Source organism: Capricornis sumatraensis, chromosome 5 (assembly GCF_032405125.1).
Source record: "Capricornis sumatraensis isolate serow.1 chromosome 5, serow.2, whole genome shotgun sequence".
Taxonomy (NCBI): domain Eukaryota; kingdom Metazoa; phylum Chordata; class Mammalia; order Artiodactyla; family Bovidae; genus Capricornis; species Capricornis sumatraensis.
In genome coordinates, this window is record NC_091073.1 from 81,073,455 (window position 1) to 81,093,728 (window position 20,274).

A 20,274-nucleotide genomic window follows, 5' to 3' on the forward strand; every position below is an offset into this window, starting at 1 on the left:
TCACAGTGGCATCCTTCCCTCTGACAGTCAGAGGCTCTCCCCAAGGGTTGTGATGAAGTGCACCCTGAAACCTGCACAACTTAATCACTTTGCTGAAACTGTTTATAACACAGTATTGTAAACCAATATGTGCACTTAGTCACTCAGTCGTGTCCGACTCTTTGCGACCCTATGGACTGTAGCCTGCCAGGTTCCTGTGTCCACAGAATTCTCCAGGCAAGAATACTGCAGTGCGTTGCCATTTCCTTCGCCAGTGGATCTCCCTAGACCAGGGATCGAACCCATGTCTCCTGAATTAACAGGAGATTCTTTATCACTGAGCCACCAGGGAAGCCCCTATAAACCAACTACACTTCAATAAAAAGTAACCGATCAACATGGGCAAGAACAATGTTTTCGGCAGATTTGTGCAGAGTGGGTACATCCCAGGGAGAAGACATCTGCTGGGGCTCAGGAGAAACATCTGCTTCAAGCCACGAAGCACAACCTTCTCCTGCCTGCCTCTCAAAGACTCCAACTGCGATACCTCCAGGAGGATACTCACCCTGGAAGAGAGGAAAGAACAACCCACCAACTTCTAGAGTATCTGCCCCCCACCTGCCTCCAAGTCCTGCCTCCACACTGACCCCCACAAACCTGCATCTGACCAACTGTCTGGCCTGCTCGAACACATCAGACGCCCCACGTCACATACACATGGTCACATGTTCATGCACGTCCTTCCACAGAGTGCAAAGCCCAGCCTCCCTCTCCGGCTCGACCTCTGCGCTCAAGCTCCTCCCCAACTCGGCCTTGTTCAAGGACCCCACTCCCATCCCTCCAGCCCCAGCGCAGTGTCACCCCACCTCCTGCAGAGGCTGATAGGGGCATACCTGCTGTCACACAGGGGTCACTCTGGAGCCAGATACCCCAGTGACCCCTCCAGAACTGGGATGCACCCCCAGCATTGCCTCCACAAAACTGGCTGCACCCACCAACGTCCCCCCACATCACCCTGGGTGCTGCCTGATGGGGTCACGGCCTGGAGAAGACTCTAGAAGCAGCTATGGAACTGGACTGCTCTACAACTTGAGCTGAGACATGAAAACACAGACAGATGACAAGCCCATATGGCTGGGGCACCCCTCACCTGCAACTCAGGGGGCTGCGGTTTTCACACTGACACAGAGACATGAGTTGGGCAGAGGTGGCTGGCCACCTGCAGGCTCCCCTGGCTCCCCTGCCCAGGTGGTCCCAGGCAGGCTTTGATGTATCTAGTGCCTACGGGTGCTTGAGAGCCCCGAAGGGGTGCCTGAGCCCCATGTGAGCTCGAGGGTTTTCCTCCTGCCACCCAAAGAGACAAGGCTCCCTGAGCTAAAAACAGTCAGGCAAACCAGAGGCAGGGAGTAACCTGAGTGCCGGGTACAAGGCTGCCCAGGGAGACAGCTGTCCTGTGATACCACCCGCCGGCTCCAATCGGAAACACAGAACAAGTCAGGACGCTGCCTCGCCTCCTCGCAGGACCAGCCAGGGGAACTCATGGGGATGACCCATCCTCACTCACTTCCACATTCCGTGTGCTCAGCTCCGCAGCAATAGATGAAACCACCAAGGAGGATGACTGATACGTTGCAAAACATGAAAGATCGAGTTTTTACACAAAGAAAAGCAGAGCTAGAGGAACAGGCCTGGGCAACACGGGGATCCCTTCAGATGAAGCACCAGCCTTTCTCTAGTGAGAGGCTCGTTCAAACCCACAGGAAAGTCAGGGCATGAGCGGGCAAAGGATTAGAACATGCACTCCACACAGAAATACAAATGGTGAGCACACATGGAGAAGTGGCCACGGCATTAGTAGCCAGCATCTGAATAAATGGGAGGAACCGCGTTCTAACAGGAAGCGGGGAAATGGGGGAGGGAGGGGAAAAGTGCGTCACAAGCAACAATGGGAATACACACCAGAACCCCGATTGCTGGGCCCACCCCAGCTTTCCCACCCATGGGACTGGGCAGGCCTGAGAATCTGTATTTCTGACAGGCTCCCTGCGAGGCTGGCTCTGTTGGCCCCAGGACCCTACTCAACCACTGCTCCCCAGAGCCCAGTGTAACTAATTATTACTTATAAAGATAAAATGAAGCACAACATGTTTTGGAAAATGCCCAGGACCCAGGGAGAGAAATAACATCCTATTTGCACTCTTGAGGATATAACCAAAGATATTTCAAGTTTATATGAATAAAGATGCTTATAAAAAAGAAACATTTTTTAAAACATAGTATCTAAATGTCAGATGCCAGACATGTACACAGGAAGCAGCAGCTGTTTTCCATTACCTTTAGAGCACCGGCTGGATACACCTATGGGAAATAAGTCAAAATGCAGAAACAAAATTGTGTACACACCAAAATGACAATGACCTGGGGAGAGAACGTGCATAAGGACAAAGGCTTGAAAATACGGAGCGTTCAGCTGGGTTGACAGGACTGGGTGACATTTACCATTTTGTAGATTTCCTGCTTAAGAACATCAGGCCTGCTATTAGAACTCAGACGAGTCTCTGAGCCTCCGCCAGTCTGGGTTTCCTCAGCTGTAGGACTGAGAAAATAAACCCTTGCTCTCAGAGCTGCAGAGAAATGACATATTCTCAGAGAAATGAGGCTGGACTGGCAACTGCTCCACACGAGCAGGAGAGATTGCTCAGCCACTGTGTTCCCAGGGCAGGAATGTGGGCACGGGGGGAGAAACACATTTGCAGAACCCACGTGTGCGGCCAGCATCCTCACCATTGACAGGCAGGACCCACCCGAGAGACAGAGGGCGCATCAAACATTTGAACATGTTTTAAGGGTGGAAGCTAGGTAGTCTGTAGGAAAGGTGGCAAGAGTAAGAAAAGAAATGAAGACAAAATCAGAGAAAGTAAGTCCAGAGAAAACCATAATTCTAAAAAGTACTTGCACCCCAGCGATCACTGCAACACTGTTTCCAACAGCCAAGACATGGAAGCAACCTAAGTGTCCACAGACAGATGAATGGATAAAGAGGATGTGCTACACTTAGACAATGGAATATTACTCAGCAATTAAAAAGAATGAAATAATACCATAGGTAGCAACATCGATGGACCTAGAGATTATCGTCCTAAGCAAAGTAAGCCAGACAGAGAATGGCAAATATCAAATGATATAGCTTATATGTGGAATCTTAAAAAAAAAAATGATACAAATGAACTTAAAAACAGACTCACAGACAGAGAAAACAAGCTTATGGTTACCAAAGGGGAAAGGGGGGATGCATAAATTAGGAGTCTGAGATTAACATATACACACTACTATATATAAAATAGATAACCAACAAGGACCTACTATACAGCACGGGGAACTCTATTCTGTAATAATCTCTAAGTGAAAAGAATTTTTTGAAAAAAAAAATATATATGTATAACTGAATCACTGTGCTATATACCTGAAACTAACAGAACATTATAAATCAACTGTATGGCAATAAAGACAAATAATTTTTTTAATTAGAAAATGTGGGAAAGGAAGACATTTGAAAGGAGGTGGAGAAGAGGGAAAACAGAGGGAATGCAAAGGAAGATTCAGATTCATCCACACAAGAATGGCCCCCACATCAATCTTTCCAGCACTTCAGCAGATGTATTTAAGGGGAGAGAACTCTGAAGACTCACTGCTGGGATCTCTTGGACGTGATAAAGGTAAAGACACCAAGTTCAAGGCCCTCTAAGCAACAAAGAGTCCCCATTAGTGCTAGTGATGCTGGTCTGGAAAAATGTTCAGGGCACAGCCCCAGAAGATACACTCCTTATACTTGAGTATGCACAAGTATACACATGTGTGTGCACATATATACACACATCCACATGCGCACATACACACAAATGCACACATATCCACAACCATACACACGTGGACACGTGGACACAGACATACAGGCATGCACACAAGATCCACAAGAATGCAAATCCACATACGTGGATATACCCACACACTAACATGAGCACATACACGCCTATATACATTTGCACACATGCCCCACATATCTAATACACATGTGTACAGAAATACAAATCCACACATACATGTGCACACAAAACACACACGTGCACACGTGCACATCACACGTGTGCACATTTCCTCACAGACAAGTAGCTCCCACACCCATACACCACTCACAGACAAAGCCACCCACGGATCTACACATGATCCAAATATACATAAGCCATCTACTTTTAAATGATATCCAACTTTTACTGTAAATACTAGGCATCGTTACAATACCTATAAATGGAATGTGTACATTTTTAAATGTACAGTCAGTACTTCATGCCTTATATTTACCATAATAATAGCATCTCATTTATAAACCCATCCCGTCCATCCCACCCCAGGAAAACAAGCCTCTGCACTTTCATAAAGCCCAGGGGTCTGGGGGCTCCTAGCTGAAGGCCTCACCCAGAGCGCTCAGAGAAGCCTGGTGGCCCCAGGACAGCAGCAGAGGAAACAGCGCTGCGGGAGTGAGCCCAGGACATGCAGCTGACAGTGGCTGGGGCGGGGGGGACCCAGCCCGGCTCCCTCCAAGCCTTTAGATCACAGAGTACAGTGCCGCTGCCCCCGGGGCTGGCAGGAGCCGGGCAGGGTGCTCTGCAGCCTCAGCCAAGCTCGGCTGTGGGGCTGCCATGGTGACCCCCACTTCCTAACAACTCAGCCCTTCCAGAGGCACCAAGCCCAGCTCTCCTCTACCTCCACTTAAGGCCTGCAAAGGCTCCCGGGCATCTCCTCCATAGTCCTGTACCACATAACACCAGCAGGTAAACTGAGGCCACTGCCTTCACTCCCATAGTGCCCCCAACAACTGTCCTCTCTTTCCCAACAGACCGAGGGAGCTGGCCCACGGAGGCACAGGAGCCAGTGGGGGCCTGAGACCCCTATCCGACTCTCTGGTGAGTCAGGCTGGCCCCACTCCCAGAGCCCTCGGCGTAGAAGACTGTGAGGCTCCATCCCCAGACCCCAGGCACCCCACGCCCCTCTGGGTGAGGCCCTGGGCACTGACCTGCTTCTCATTCTCGTCCTCCAGCCTCAGCCGGTCCTCAATGCAGTTCCGGGCCTGCAGGAAGGCCTTCCTCTGGGCGCGCTCAGCCAGGATCCTCACGAAGACACCATACATGTTCACACCAAGGAAGAGCAGAGCGTTGGCACCCAGCTGGGGGGAGAGAACAATGCAGAGAACTGCACCAGGGGCCTGGCTCGGCAGAGGCTCCTCCACGCCCTGCAACCACCAGCCCATGAAATGACCACGCCAGCCAGACCCACACGCCAAGCCAGCCTCATGTGGCCACAGCCAGGCCTCATCCCGCACCCTCGGAGGGGTCATCTGTGCTATAAGCTTGTCATGTAATGGAATAGTGGGCAAGGATGCAAGGTGCACCCCCTAAAATTCACATGGAAGTCCTGACACCCAATCCCCCAGAGAGGGGCTATACTTGGAGACAGGGTCTTTCAAGAAGTAATCAAGAGAAAGTGAGGCCATTAGGGCAGCCCTAATCCAACATGGGGAGCTTCCCTGGTGGCTCAGTGGTAAAGAATCCGCCTTCAATGCAGGAGACACGCACGATCCCTGGGTCAGGAAGGTGCCCTGGAGGAAGGAATGGCAGCCCACTCCAGTATTCTTGTCTGAGAATCCCATGGACAGAGGAGCCTGGGGGGCTACAGTCCACGGGGTCACAAAACAGTCAGACACAACTTAGTGACTAAACAATATCCACAACCATCCAACGTGACTGGTGTCCCTATCAGAGGAGATGAGGACACAGACACACACTGCGGGATGGCTGCACGAGGAAGACGGCCGTCAGCAAGCCAGAGAGAGGCCTCACGAAAGACCGGTCTCCAGAACTCAGAAGTAGCGCCTGCTGTCTAAGCCGTCCAGTCTGGGCACTTCATCACAACAGCCCAAGGAAACACTATATCCGGAAGTATCAAAGGTGAAGAGAGTGGTTATTCCCATTAAGGTAGCATGGAAAGCTCTGGAGAAAAGCAGTGAAGGCGAGCTGATTAAAAACCAAAAAGAAAGAATGGCATTTGGATACGAAGCAAACCTTTGTACGTATGAAGATGAAGAAAATGCAGCGTCCAGAGCCTCTGATGGCTCCAGTTCTCACTCCGCGTCAACAGACAAGAAGCCAGAAAGGGACCCGGCCAGGAAGGACTCTTCCAGGGCAGCTTCTGCCCAGCCTGGGAGTTAAGGCAGGAAGTCTGAGGACCGCAGAGTCTGACCACTTCCTGCTTTCACCTGCCTAATCGCAAGTCCAGTCCAGACTGCCCAGGACTGAGCTCGCGGGACTTCATAGGAACCCACGACAGATGATGGTCACACCGCACAGAGTGGCAGGGCTGGGGAAGGATCAGACCCCGTGTCCCCTGCTCAGCCTCCTCAGCTGACCTGTACCTACCTCTCATGGCCACAGGGCCCAGGGCCAGACAGAGGTGCCTCCATGGACCAGCAGAACCCCAGCACATCCCCCTGGAGCCCCCAGGCCACTGAGAGAGAAAGAGCGCCCACCCACCTCCCTGTGAGGCTGCAGTGTTTATAAAACTGCTGCACCCACCCACCTCCATCATAGTCACTGGAAAAATGGATGATTTTATGTTTGACTAAACTCCAGCATTTCCTGCAGGTTCTGAGTGTCACTGATCCTCATGGATTAACCTGAAATACTCCCCACCCAGGACTGATGTCACACACGACTACACAGGACAAATAAGCACAGATGGGACATCAGTCCACAATCAGAGGACACCTGCCAGAGTCCAGGCAGTGACGGGCAAGGTGGCCTGAACAGGGAGAGTTGAGGGACAAGGACAGGGAGGGCACAGCTGGTAGTAACATCCATCTAGAGACATGGAAACTGTTCACAGGAGAACACAGGGAGACAGGCCAAGCAACTGGAATCCACAGGACCCCAGCACCCAATGGTCATCTCCCTAAACCCCCAGCAGGGGAGTGAGCCCCCAGCAAACTCAACAGGGACAACCTGTCCACTTACACTTGGCAGAGGATGGACACACGCTTACACCTAACAAGGACTGTGTACAAAATACTCTCCTGCAAATCACTTCCTGGATCCTACCTCTGCCCCCCAAGAGAGAGGGACGGCCATCCTGAGAGAAGTCTAAGAGAACAGCCGAAAGTCCAATAAAAATGGTGCCTGCCATTACCTGGAATGTCGCATTGTGACCTGACCATCTCCATGTGACCCTGGACAAAGCTATATGACCTGAGCAACTTCATGTGACCCTGATCATCTCCCTGTGACCCTGATTATCTCCATGGGACCTGACCATCTCCAAGTCAGGTCCGGACATCTCCATGACCTCATCATCTCCCTGTGATCCTGCATGTGACCCTGATCACCCTCACTGTGAGCCTGAACACCTGCAAATCTGAGTGCCCCCCTAGCTGGAGCATCATGCTTTAACCAGGTGCAGGACTGGAACACACGTGCTTCTCCGAGGCCAGTGCCAGTCAGTCTCAGGCCTGGTGGCCAGCACTGGTGCACCCAGGGCAGCTACACTGGGCCCCCGTTCCAGACAGTGTTTTCTGTGTCTAAAGGACCACCTGCTGTATCTGGGACCAGTTCATGCCAGTCTGTTGATGAAGGCACTTTTCTGGTGGCACCAGGAAGACTAGCGTATATGAAACAACACATTGCACATTGGTAGAATCAATACTTGGTCTTCCCAGGTGGCGCCAGCGGTAAAGAATCCGCCTGCCAATGTAGGAGACATAAGAGGCATAGGTTCGATCCCTGGGTCAGGAAGATCCCCTGAAGGGGACAACCTTCAGGGTCGTGCATGGCACAAGGGCATGGCAACCCACTCCAGTATTCTTGCCTGGAGAATCCAGTGGACAGAGAAGCCTGGTGGGCTACCGTCCACAGGGTCGCAAAGAGTTGGACACGACTGAAGCGACTTAGCAGGCAGGCGGGCAGAATCAATATTTAAACACATACTAAGTGTATTTAAAACACTCACAGGTACAGTGCTGGACAGGTTTCTAAAAATTTAAACAACAGTGAGTCTTTGCACAAAACACTCATCTCCCAGTAGACCCTTAATCATTCATGGCTTCTGCGTGCCATCCTAGCCTCGAGTTAAGGTTCTGAACGTGGAGACGAGATAACACACAGGATGCCTCTTCTGAGATGCTGTCCAGCCCAGCACCCCTGCAGTGAAGCCCTCAGCCGTCACTGCCAGGTAGAGGACAAAGAGTCCAACTGAGGGGCCAGGCACCCAAGGTCAGCTGGGTACAGGGTGCACGAAGCAGCAGGCCACACCTGAGCCTGGAAGACAAGGCTTTTCAGGTGGCCTGTGGCAGAAACAGAGGGAAGTGGAGGTCCCCAGTGAGGGAGGTGTGGGCCAACGGGCAGAAGGGCTGGCAGAGGCTGGGCAATCTGGTCAAGCGAAAAATCAGTAGCAGAGTGGGGGTGAGCTGGGTCACCTTGTCACCCCCTCTACACCCACCTTCCTCACACCTTCCCTTTACTCTGCGGCCACAGTGATCCCCCAGGGACACCAGGGCCCAGCTGGTTGCACCTGGCTGCCCTGCCAACACCATCTGAGCCACTCACACATAGAAGAGCCCCATGGCCTGCCCCAGAACTGGAGTCTAGCAGGCAGAGTGGAGCAAAGATAGGGGGTCTCCCCTGCCCGAGGCTCTGCATTCACATTCACAAACCTGCCGATCTTCCCCGAGGAAATCAAAGGAGGAGGCCGTCCACATGATGCCAAAGCCCCCAGCAACCTGCCTCCCTGCCCCCACTCAATCCCCACACCCCACGATCAGGAACCAAGGTGACAGGCACAGCAGTGACAAGAGGCCCAGGTCCTGCCCCACAGGGCACAGAGAAGTTTCAAGACTGGCTACCTAATCAGTGACCAGGGAAGAGGGTGACAAGGCAGAGAGAAGCCCAGAGGTCACCTGCTGGCAGGTGTGGCCTGAAGGGGGCGCTGGTTCACACTGGCAGCAGTAGTTGCCGGGCCGGGGAGCCAGGCTGAGGCTTCTGAGCTTGCGGAAGGATCCGAGCTGGGGTGGAGGCTGAGTACCACACAGCCTGGAACAGACCTCCTGGGACTGACAGGTCCTTGCCACCCCCACCAGCATCCTCACTCTACAGACACAGGGGCCCTGAGGAAGGGCAGAGCCCCCAGCTGCAGCGGGCAGGGCACACCCAGCAGCCCCACCACCCGGGCTCCCTGTAACTGCCCTCACTCCTGGCCTCAGGGCACCTCCCCCACATATCTGGCCTCAGCATCCAGGGCCCCCAGGACCCCCTGCAGGCCACGCACCCCTGGATGCCTGGGCCCTGCCAGGAACCCCATCTGCACCTTTCTCACCCCTGGAAGGCTTGCCCTTAGAGCTCTCTTCTTCTCCAGCTGAAACTCCATGGCCCAGCAGGACACTCTCCTGCCCCTCACACTCTGGAAACAGCGGGCTGGTCAAATCCAGCTCCACACACACTGCTGGAGGAAACACCTGGGCCTGCCCACCCGGCCATCTCCTAGGAGTGAGTGCACCACCTCACACCGGCAGCCCGGAGAGCTTCTCCATCCCAATCCCCACCCGTTCCTCCTCCCCCGGGGCCCTCTTTCTGCCCGGCCCAGCCACTCCCACGCCCATGTCCCCAGGATCCCCTCTACCCTCCAGCTGGGACCTACTGCTCTCAAACTCATGATTACTTCTTTCTCCTGAAAATGAGACTCCTCTTCTCCTGGGCCTGCCCAGTTTTCTCCCCTTTCAGCAAAACTCTTGGAAAGGCCCCGTGGAGTTCCAGCCTCCATCCCTTCTGCAGCTGTCCTGGGTGGTCTGTGACCAGGTCAGGACCACCTTCACATCCCGAATCCAGGCTCAGGTCCCAGTGTCCAGCCCACCCTGCTCAGGCCGTGAGCTCCCCTCCATGGGCGCCCTCCCCAGCATCCTCTGGTCCAAGCTTCACATCTGGACCCCTCTCTACCCCAAACTCCACCCCTTGTGGTATCTCAGCCTCACTCCACTTGGGAGCCCATCCGTGTACCAAAGACCCCGAAACCGACACCTTCGGCCTAGCCAGCCATCCCCCTCCCCTGTCCATACGTGTCTCCTCCTGGGTGTCTGTTCAAGCCTGCTTGGGACAGGCCCTGGTGGCACCCAGCACTCACCCCAGCAGCCTCTCCCACCTCAGTTGATCCAGGCCCCTGGAAACCTCTCAGGCCACGGCCCTTTTCCACCACCAGCAAATCCCACCGGCTCTATCTCCAACACAGGGGCCCCTGACTGCCCTCCCTGCCATCCGTCGCTTGGTTGCCAAGCTGCCTCCTAACCCAAGCCTGTGCCCCTCCTGGCCCTTGAGGCCCCTGGACAGTCCTCTGCTCTAAATCCCTAGTCCTGAGTCTCCCTGGGCCCAAAACTCCCTGTGGCTCATACCCTACAGCCTGTCCTCTTCATGTACCCCTGGCCTGGCCCACTTTGCTTGGGGCCTCTGTCTTGCATTCCTGGGCAGGAACCTCCTTCCCACACAGTGCCTGATGCACTCCTGACCTGCAGGGGCTCCACTCTAATGTCACCTTACGAAAACCTTACCTGACCCCTGGCTAAAAGTGCACACACTTCCACCTCGGCTTCCGGATTCTCCTGCTGACCGTTTCCACTTCTTTCCCTCTGTTGCTTTCAGCAGTTACTATCTTCCAATACATTATATTATTAACTCATTTGTCACCTCCCCTGCCTGCTGCTGCCTCTCGAGGGGCCTCAGTCTGTCAGGTCCACGACAGATCCGGGAACGTCTCACAATATAGCAGGTGCTCTGGTGTTTGTTGAATGAGTAACTGAGGGCATGTGGGTGGGGAGGTGGCCTGGCCCTGGCACAGCCCTGGAAAGGGGCGGAGGGAGGTGCAGGGAGACACCTGCACTGCCAGGGGCACTGCCCAACCTCTCTCCAGGTTGCCTCAGACAAGACCTGATAAGACTGCAGCCCAACTCTCGCATCTGTCATCAGACGGGCAGTGGGGAGGGATCCCAGCGTTTCCACGACCAACAGAGGCAAAGCATCAGTGTGTCCCAGTATCTGGAGTGATGTGGCTTCTGGGGCATGCTGAGCTGGTGGGAGCCAGGCATGGTGGGGTGGGGGGACACAGTTCACAGAACTGTGCACACATGGGCTGGGTCACACACCGCCTCTAGCCACACAGAGGCTCTCACCTCACTGCTCATTTCTGACCCTTGAACAAACTGGACTTCAGGAATGGATCCCACTGCACAGGGTCCTCCAGGGACATGGTGAGGGCCCAGGAACCACCTGTGATTCCTGCAGATAAAGACCTGCTTTACAATAAAGTAGCAGAGATATTTCCAAATCCGTAGGCTACACCAGTGACTCCCCAAATGTGCTCACTGAGCTTTTCATCCATAGAGCAGGACAAGTATGTTTGGAAAAGCAGCCATCTTGCAAAACAAGTTCAAAGAGCACATATTTCAGATCCCTTTGGCCACGGATGATTCAGAAGGCAACACACTCCTTTAACATGACAGCGTTTCTTGCATAAGGAAACCAGGCAAAGGCACCAAGAAAAACACACTCTTTCAGAGAAGGTCATCACTCAGCACACCACTCCAGCACGAGGCTCTCAGTGAGCACCCTCCACCCTGACCACCAATGCTCACAACCCAGTTCTCCCAGCAGCAGTGGACAGAGAGTCCCAGAGCAGACACCTCACTCAGATGCTCAGATGCAGCATGAAGCTGCCAGTGCAGACACGGGAGGCACCCAGGCTGCAGTCTCCCAGGAGCCCGTTGGGCAGCTGCTGAGAAGGGCGGTAAGGGGACGCTGCATGGGATGACAGGTCACGCAGGAGGGCTGACCACGGGGCCAGGATCCCAGGCCTGGCCCGGGTTGGAGCAGCCAGGCCCTTCTGTAGCTGGCCATCCTCCTTGTCCAGTGTGGGCATCTGACGTCCAGCCTGGGCACGTGGTGCCTTTGGCCCCAGAGGAGCTGCTGCATGAGCAGTAAGGCCCATCCACCCAGTGCAGGAAGCTGTGCTCCCAAAGGTCAGGGTCTACTTCAGCACAGGGAAAGCTGAGCTCTGGTAGAGCTACTCTGCACTTCAGAGTCATAACACAAAGCCGCCCTCAGATTGGGAATTTGGCGCTGGGGAGGACTTCCCCTCTGAGAGCGTGGATGGCAAGAGGGGGCACCCAGCTGTCCAGAGCTCCTGAGGGATCATGGGTGGGAGTTCCATCCCCAGGGTCCCTAACTGGCATCCTATCCCCTTGCACCCAGGTTACTCATCGGGGCAGGCGACCTGTTCCCCTACACTCTAGTCCCTCAGTGGGCATCCTGGATCCCTCACTTGGACATCTCACCTGGGCACCCCTCACCTGGGCACCCCTCAGGAGAATAGCAGGACACCCTAGTCTGGGCCTGTAGCAGCCCCACTGCCCACAGGATCACTATGGACCACGACCCCTGGCCTGCCCCCTCTTAGCTACACTGCCCATTTCAGCAAGTATCCCTGACTCCAGACCTACACACACAATGGCCCTGCTCTCCATCCCTGTGCACGGACTGTGGGCCCTCAGACCACACACCCTACACCAAGCCTGGCACAAGGTGGGTGCTCGATTCTGGAAGAACAGTGGGTGGCCTCAAACCCAGGGACCCAGACTCTGTAGGTCTGGGGTGGGACTTGGGCCTCTGGATGCTATCAATACATGCACACGCACACATGAACACACTCACATTCCTGTAAGGGAAGACGCATGCACAGGTGTACACACAGGCAACTACATGCCCACACAGATCCACACACATTACACATGTGCACTCACTTGTGCCCACATTCATGCACACATGTACACACACAAGCCCCACCCCCAGAGCTGCGTCCATGCCCTGCACAGCCCCACCCAGAGACCCAGGAGTCAAGAAGCTCTCCCTCAGCTGGAGGCAAAGTGAACACCGGCAGCTCGGGTATCAAAGCAGATCCCGCCACCCTCCAATCCAGGAAGGCAGGGTCGGGAGATGCAGGGGAAAAAGCAGGACCTAGGGAGGACGAGGACAGGAGGGACACAGACGCAGCAGTGAGGGGCAGCCTGCACTGGGGCAGTGAAGGCAGTGAGTGTCATTCTCATGCCACGCCCCACACACGGATGTGTGCACAAGGAAGCCCAACCTGCCCTGCCGAGACTCACAGAGCAGACAGAGGGGAGAGGGGCCCAGACAGTTGGGGATCCTGGTCCTTGTCACCCCATGGCTCTCAGGCCTACATGCATGGCCTCCCTCACCCAGCCTCCCCATCTGGGTGCAGCCTGGGGCCTGGTCTCACTCCAAGGTCTGGCCTCTGAGGTCACGGGGCTGGAGGGCCCCAGACCCCATTTTCCTTGGGGAAAACACATCTACCCAGGAAATGGGAAAAATAATCAGTGCAGTGTGTGAGCGTGTGCCTGTATGTGAGTCTGCATGTGGGTGCATGCATTCCTGTGTGAGTGTGCAAGGGTGTGTGTCTGTGTGTGTGTGAGTGCTCGTGTATGAGTGCATGACAGGAGATGGCTTCCTCCTCACTGAGTGCCAGCCCCACGCTGTGGGGATGGCACAGTCCCCGGGGGCCACCTGTACCTACACAACCACAGGCATGACCTCGGAGGAAAGGGATGCACAGGGTAAGGGCCCTGCCCTCAGCTACACAGCTTGGAGTGGAGCCCCTGGGTGCAGGGAGTTCCCACCCCACCCACTCTGTAAGCCCACCCACCACCATCTGAGTCAGGAAATGGCCCAAGAACATTTCTGGGCTTCAAGTTTGCAACACAGAGCAGTTGGCCCATCAACCTGGCCCTCTGGACATCACAGACATGAGGAGAGAAGGGCAGCAACCCAGAACCACTGGGAGGGAGCTCATGGAAAGGGCAGTGGGTGGGGACGTTTCCCACAGGACCCGCTGAAGGAAGGCCTGAAAACATTCTGTGTGGCCCAAACACCAGGGCTTCCCCCACACCTGCCCTTTCCTCCACACCCACCTCGCTGGCCCCATGGTGACCAGCTCGTTCCCTCAGCCAGCTGCCTGCAGCCCCAGAACCCAGCAGCCTCTTGGCCTCATCTGTCCAGGACCTTGGAGTATTCTGTCCCCAGGAGGCAGGCCTGAGCCCTCCCTCTGCCTTGTCCCCTTTATTCTTCTCCAAAGGTCACACACACTCCCCCCAGCACAGATTGCAGTTCCAGTGGTTGATCAGGGTCCCCAAAGACCAACTTCCTAGAGGGCAGGCGGTCCTGTCCCCTGGCTCAGCATCTGGCACCCAAGTGTGGACCCAGAACCACTTAGAGAAGGTGCCACAGCCCGAGAAGCTGCAGAGGCTTCACAGCTGTGTCTGCTCCAGTGGTCCCCAGCCCCTCCACTGAGTCCACCCAGGGGGCCAGACTCCAGCACATGGACAGTCTGGGGATCCATGGCAGCAGAGGAAAGCCTGGGACCCCCAGGACTGCCCGGAGGGGGAGCAGGTGGGAACCCTCACTCTGATGCAGGATGGTCTCCCCACCCGGGCCCCACCTCCCTAGTTCCTGCTGCCCTGGTGTCGGCAACTCTAGGTACTTCTTACTGTGGGAGCTGGCTGCCGAGCGAGAGGATGACACAGCTGTGATGGAAACAGACCAGGTTTAGGGAGGGAACCGCCCATCAGACAAGAGGGCTGGGAGCCCAGGTTCCAAGCAAGGACTCAGGAGTTTCCGATTGGATGCCCACGGACATGAACCTGCAGGCCTAGAAGAGACACTGGAAACTGCCTAGGCTGAAAGATGCAGGGGATGGGAAGCCAGTGCTCTGCCCTGCCCAGCAGCCGGAGGCCTGGGGGAGGAGTGTCCAGCCCAGGACAAGCCTGTGCCAGGGGAGCCGCCTCCTCCCTCCCTACTCGGCTCAGCCAAGGCAGGTGAACAAACAGGTGACAGAATCCAGTCAGGGTAGGGGTGGGGGGAGAGGGAGGTATTGGTGGCGATGGTCAGAAGGCTGGTTAGGGGAGCAGGAAGAGGGGCCCCACGTGGGAAAGAGTCCAGCCAGAGGAGAAGGGGCAATGCTCGGCTGAGGGGCCAGCTGTGCGGCAGGGCTGCACAGGCGGTCAGGAGAGGGTCCAGTGCAGGGAGTGCAAAGAGTCTGCAGGGGACCAGAGGGAAGCAGGGATTCCCTGGTGGCTCAGTGGTAAAGAATCCACCTGCCAATGCAGGAGACATGAGTTCAATCCTTGCATTGGGAAGATCCCCTGGAGAAGAAAATGGCAACCCACTCCAGTATTCTTGCCTGGAAAATCCCATGGACAGAGGAGCCTGGTGGGCTACAGTCCATGGGGTCGCAAAGAGTCAGACACAACTTAGTAACTAAACAAAGAGGGGAAGAGGGCCAGCCAGTGGGGCAGAGGACAACTGGGGTGGCGGGCACCTGAGGAGGGGCTAGGCTGAGGGAGGGACACAGGTCCTGACAGATCCCCCAGAGGCCTGCCTTGGAGGAGGAGTAGGAGACACAGGGGCAAGAGGCATGGGTTGCCAAAGCCCGTGTGGCAACCAGCACCGCCAGCACCGCCAGCACGCACGGAGGTTCTGAGAGCAGTCATGTGGCTCCACCTGCCAGCACTCCGACTCCTCAAGAGCTCAGGCCACACTACAAGGTGGGGGGTGGAGAGGGTGGGCTGGGGATGGAAATCTGGCCAGCTCCCACTTCCCCAGGACAGCCATGATTTCTGTTACCATTCCTGGTTCAGGCAGTAAACATATTTCCTTTCCTTTCCTGCAAATTGCACCCTGCAGTGGACCCTCACTGTTCCCCTTCTGAAAAACACAGCAGCCCTGCCCCACCTGGCTGAGACGCACGTCTCTGGGAACTGTGAGCAGAGGGGCAGCACAAGGAGGAAGCTGGGGCTCTGCCTCCTGCACCTGCCATAGCCAAGGCACCTGGGGGGCAGGGCAGGCACCATGAGCCAGCCACCCTTTTCCAGAGACACCCATCCTCCCCCACCACGGCAATGACCTTCGGCAGTGACCTTCACAGGCACTCCCTTGACTCTACTTCTCCGCCCTGTACCTGAGCACAGCCACCTCCAGTATGTAAGTCAGCAGGGGACAAATCTGGCGTTGCCAGCTTCCCTCCTTCCCCCACCCTCAAAAGCCCAGGACTCTGCAGCCTGCCCACCACTGCTGACTCTGAGCAGGCCTCTGGTGTTCTTGCATGGGATGCCTTCAGTTCTGACATGTCACCCAGTTAAATAAAAGTAATTGTGCTGAGGTACAACCACTGGGCCTTGAAAGCAAGGGACACAGAAGGGACTCTGTTCGGTCTATATTTATGGGGCCCAGCCTTGGTCCTGGGCCAGAGGGGAGTAAGGCCATTTCCCTTAAACTCTTTCTGCCCCAGTGGGAAGCAGTAGCAGGCACACCTTCCTGGGAAAGGGAGGAGCACCAGCCCCCCAAATTTCAGCAGTCTGGCTTTCTGCGTGTTCTCCTCTGCCTCCCAGCATCTGGGCTAGCCTGAGCCCTACAGAGCCCCAAAGCACACCAGGGCAGCCCAGGACTGCTGCAGGAAACCCCTGGAACCCCTCTATGGAGGGCCAGAGGAGCCCACACTTTAACCCAGGTCTCAGGCCCCAGCACAGGCTTTCTCCAGCAAGCATATGACACGCTGCGTATCTGCAGCAAAGACGGCACCCCGGCACAGACTGGCTCATCCATCCAGCCCTTCTGCCTCCTTTCGGCCTCTGCCCTGTGTCCTGCAGGCCTCCTGCCTGTCCTGGGTTCTGTCCTGTGGGAGTGGCACTGCCAGCAGGTGAGTGCACTGCAGGAGGGCAGGGAGGCGTAAGCATGACTAGCAACCAACACGCTTCGCAAATGTGGGTGCCATCTTCTCCACCAGTCTCAAGCACCAAGTTGCAGAGCTCACTAAGGACAGATTTCACAGACTCCCAGAATTTTCTCATTGGAAGGGAGAATCCCTGGGACACCATGTGGTCCGATCACCGCATGTTTCTCTGCATCCATCTCCATCTGTCCGTCAATATCACCATCACCTGTACAGACTGGTGGACTTGAATACCAACATTCTAAAGAAGCCACAGCAATTCAGAAGTGGCACAAGATTCTGAATATGTGTTTTTCCAATGTGAACTTTTTTCAGCCCTTAAGGTGAGCTGTGATGCCCCGTAAGACAGGATAGGAAACTGAGGCTCAGTGAGGGAAGGGTCTGCTTAGCCCATGGAGTCACAGCCATTAGCCAACTGAAATCCAGGTGTCTGCTCCCTAAGAATTCACCTAAGTCCAGGATGGGCTCCCTTCCTCCCTAAAATACAGGAGCTCATCTTATCCTGGGGGAAGGGTAGAGTTCTGAATGCCTGGGGCACCTTTACAGATTCTCCCTGCCTCCCCCTCCATCCCTTAATCTTTTAATTCTCTAAAAGGAATGCCAACAGGCTACCTAGAACATTGGTGATTATAAAAGGAGACAATAGTACAGCCTTTCATTGAAGCGGTTGCCTGAACCCCTGGGGGCACCAGAACTCAGCAGGGGCCTGTCCAGGTAGCTTAGGGCCCCTCTCACCTGAAGCTGACCTGGCCACTGAGCCACCGCCCCTGTCAGGATAGAGAGGTGGTCCTTGCTGGGAGGAGGAGGGGAGCAAACACAACACATAGTAGGGTTGTGGGGGGAAAGATACAGGAGTGCCCCCTGAGAAGGTCAAACAAGCCCCACTCAAAGCCTAAGATGCAAGGCAGGAGGCCAGCTGGAGAATGGAGCCCTCCCCTCTCCACTCCTTCCTTCCCCTCCCTGGGGGCAGTCAGCCCCCTGGCCCTTTTCCCTGTTTTTCTGCCTTTATCTCAGCCTCCTCTCAGTCTCTGGCCTTCTCCTCTATTTCTCCTCCTCAGTTGCCCCACCCCACCAGCCCCTCTCAGCCCGCTCCCTTCCACATACTCCCTCCTCCTCCCCCCGCCTCCCCAGCCCCTACCACACACTGGCCTCTCTGGGCCCTGAAATGTGTGTCACTCCTGGGTGTCCCATGGCCCCTCTGACCCTGTGCATTCCGGGCATCACCGTCTGGGGGCACCTCCTTTGGTCCCTGTGTAGAGGGGCCTTGGTGGGGCCCTGGAACCAGCTGACTCTCATCACTTCCCCCACCCCCAGTTGTTCTTCCCGAAGCCAGCTCTGTCCAGCTGCCCTTCCTCACCCCTGTCTCCTCACATCCCCCTTTTTCTCTTTAGATGGGCTCCCCCAACCCATCAGATTCCCACCAAGCTCCCGCCAAAATAAAGCCAGAGGGAGAAACAAAACCCTCCCTTTGGGCCCCCCAAGACTAGGTGGGGTGGGCTGGGCTGCACGGAAAAGCACCAGGCTGAAAGACACCTGCCTAAGACCTCTGGGGTCCTTGGGCTGGGGAGGAGCCCCTAGGAAGCAGTCAATATGGGGTCCTCACCACGATCTTGCCTGTGGGGGAAAAGAGTGACAAAGTTCAGGCGCTGCGAGCCTGGATCCCGGCTGAGGCAGAGCAGGTCGAGAGGGACCAGAGAGAGCCCTGTGCGACCTTGGCAAACCCTGTCCTTCAGGACCCCAAACGGATCCACAAACGGGAGCCAGGGTGGCTGGAGGGGGCCAAAGTCCTTACCCGCTTCCCACATCCCCCATGACGGCAGGGTTGGGAGGGGGACTCTGCGAGCCTAGCACGCGTTCCGCGCTCCAGGCGCAAGCGAGAGGAGCCCCGGGCTGAGCGCAAAGCCCGCAGCAATCCTGCTTGCCAGGCCGGCTCCTCATACCTATTTTTTGTCCATCCTGTGGGGATGGCTGCAGCCAGACAGCGTCGGACCAGAGCTCTGGCCTCAGCGGCCGCTCACCAGCTGTATGACCTTGGGCCAATCCTTGCCCTCTCCACGCCCGCTAGTTTCGGGTCTCCACGCTCCACATCCAGGAGCGCTTGTGGACTGTAACTCGGGGAAGAGTCCGGCCCCAGGGTGCCAGCCCTCAATGTGTCCCAATTCCCTGAGTGACCTTGAACGTCCCCCTTCCAATTCGGGGCCTCAGTCTCTCCACCTGCCCAGTCGGTAGATTCGCACCCTTCTCCCCGAGTTCCCAGTCCCTCCCGAGAGCAGGTGTGTCCCAGACCGGATCGAGGGCGCGCGGCGACACTTACCGTTCTCCAGAGACGTGGGCGCTTGGCGGGGACCAACGTAGCTGTGACCAGCAAGTGCGAGGCGGCCACCACGAGCCCGAAGCCGATGGCCAGCAGACTGCGCACGGGCAGCAGGGCATAGGACACGAAGGTGACCAAAAGGAGCTGCCAGACTCCCTGATCGGCTGTCGCCGGCGCCGCTGCCGCCCCGGCGTGGGCACCGGCGGGGCCGCCGAGCGCGAAGGGACAGCACAGCAGAGCGAAGGTGAGGCTGAGGAGCAGCGCGAGCCGGCCGACCTGCTGCAGCTGCGGCGCCTGCAGCGAGCGGACGTTGGTGACCACGAGCAGCGCCAGGAAGAGCACGCAGTGCACGGGGTGCGAGCCCTTGGCCAGGCCGGGCGCGGGCCCCGGCGCGCCCAGCAGCTCGGCCAGGGCCAGCGCGCCCGCCAGCAGGCTGAGCACGGCCAGCGCCTTCAGCGTCGCCGCCTGCTCCAGCCGCAGCGTGTAGCCGCGGAACAGCGCCTCCAGCTCGGGGCACGCGAACTCCTCATCGCACGCCCGCAGCCCGCGCCGGCCGCCCGGCCCCGCCGCCCGCTCGGCGCCCCCAGACTCGCCGGCGCCGCCTCCGCCTCCGCCGCCGCCTCGGCCGCGCGGCGCCCCCGCCATCCCAGCGCCATGCAGCGGGCGCGCCCCTCGCCGGCCGGGGCGCCGGGCGGGCGGGCGGGCGGCGAGGCGCCGGGGCGCGGCGGGCCGAGTTGGGGCGCCGGCTGCCCCGCGCGCGCGCCCCGAGCGCGTCCCCTCCCGCCCGCCGCGCCTGCGCACTGGCGCCGCCCGCGCCCCGGCCGCGGTCCTCCCGCGACCGCGCTGCGACAGCCGAGCTCGGAGCCGCGGGCCTGGGCGCGCGAGGCCCACGCGCGTGCGCGAGGCCCGCACCCCAACTCCACAATCTGTACACCCCGCCGCCCGAGGAGTCGCTTGACCTTGGGCGCCCAGCCTACCCCTCCCGGCCTCAGTTTCCCCACTGGTGCGCAACGCCTCGCACTATGCTGTCTCTTGGGGCGTTAAAAGTGCTGGAATTCTGCACCGTTCCCCCCGAGGGGGGCAGCTTACCTTGTCTAATG

The 20,274-nt window shown here is 56.9% G+C and overlaps 1 protein-coding gene across 1 annotated transcript in view; it reads right to left on the reverse strand.

The window, feature by feature from the left end:
• ADCY1 (adenylate cyclase 1) overlaps window positions 1–19,819 on the reverse strand; it is a 98,002-nt gene extending 78,183 nt beyond the window's left edge. The window contains exons 1-2 of the mRNA XM_068973245.1: window positions 19,175–19,819; window positions 5,051–5,200 (exon numbers count right to left, since the gene is read on the reverse strand). Coding sequence (XP_068829346.1) covers window positions 5,051–5,200; window positions 19,175–19,819 — 795 coding nt within the window. The remainder of the gene's footprint in view (window positions 1–5,050; window positions 5,201–19,174) is intronic.
• Window positions 19,820–20,274: the final 455 nt, after the last annotated feature.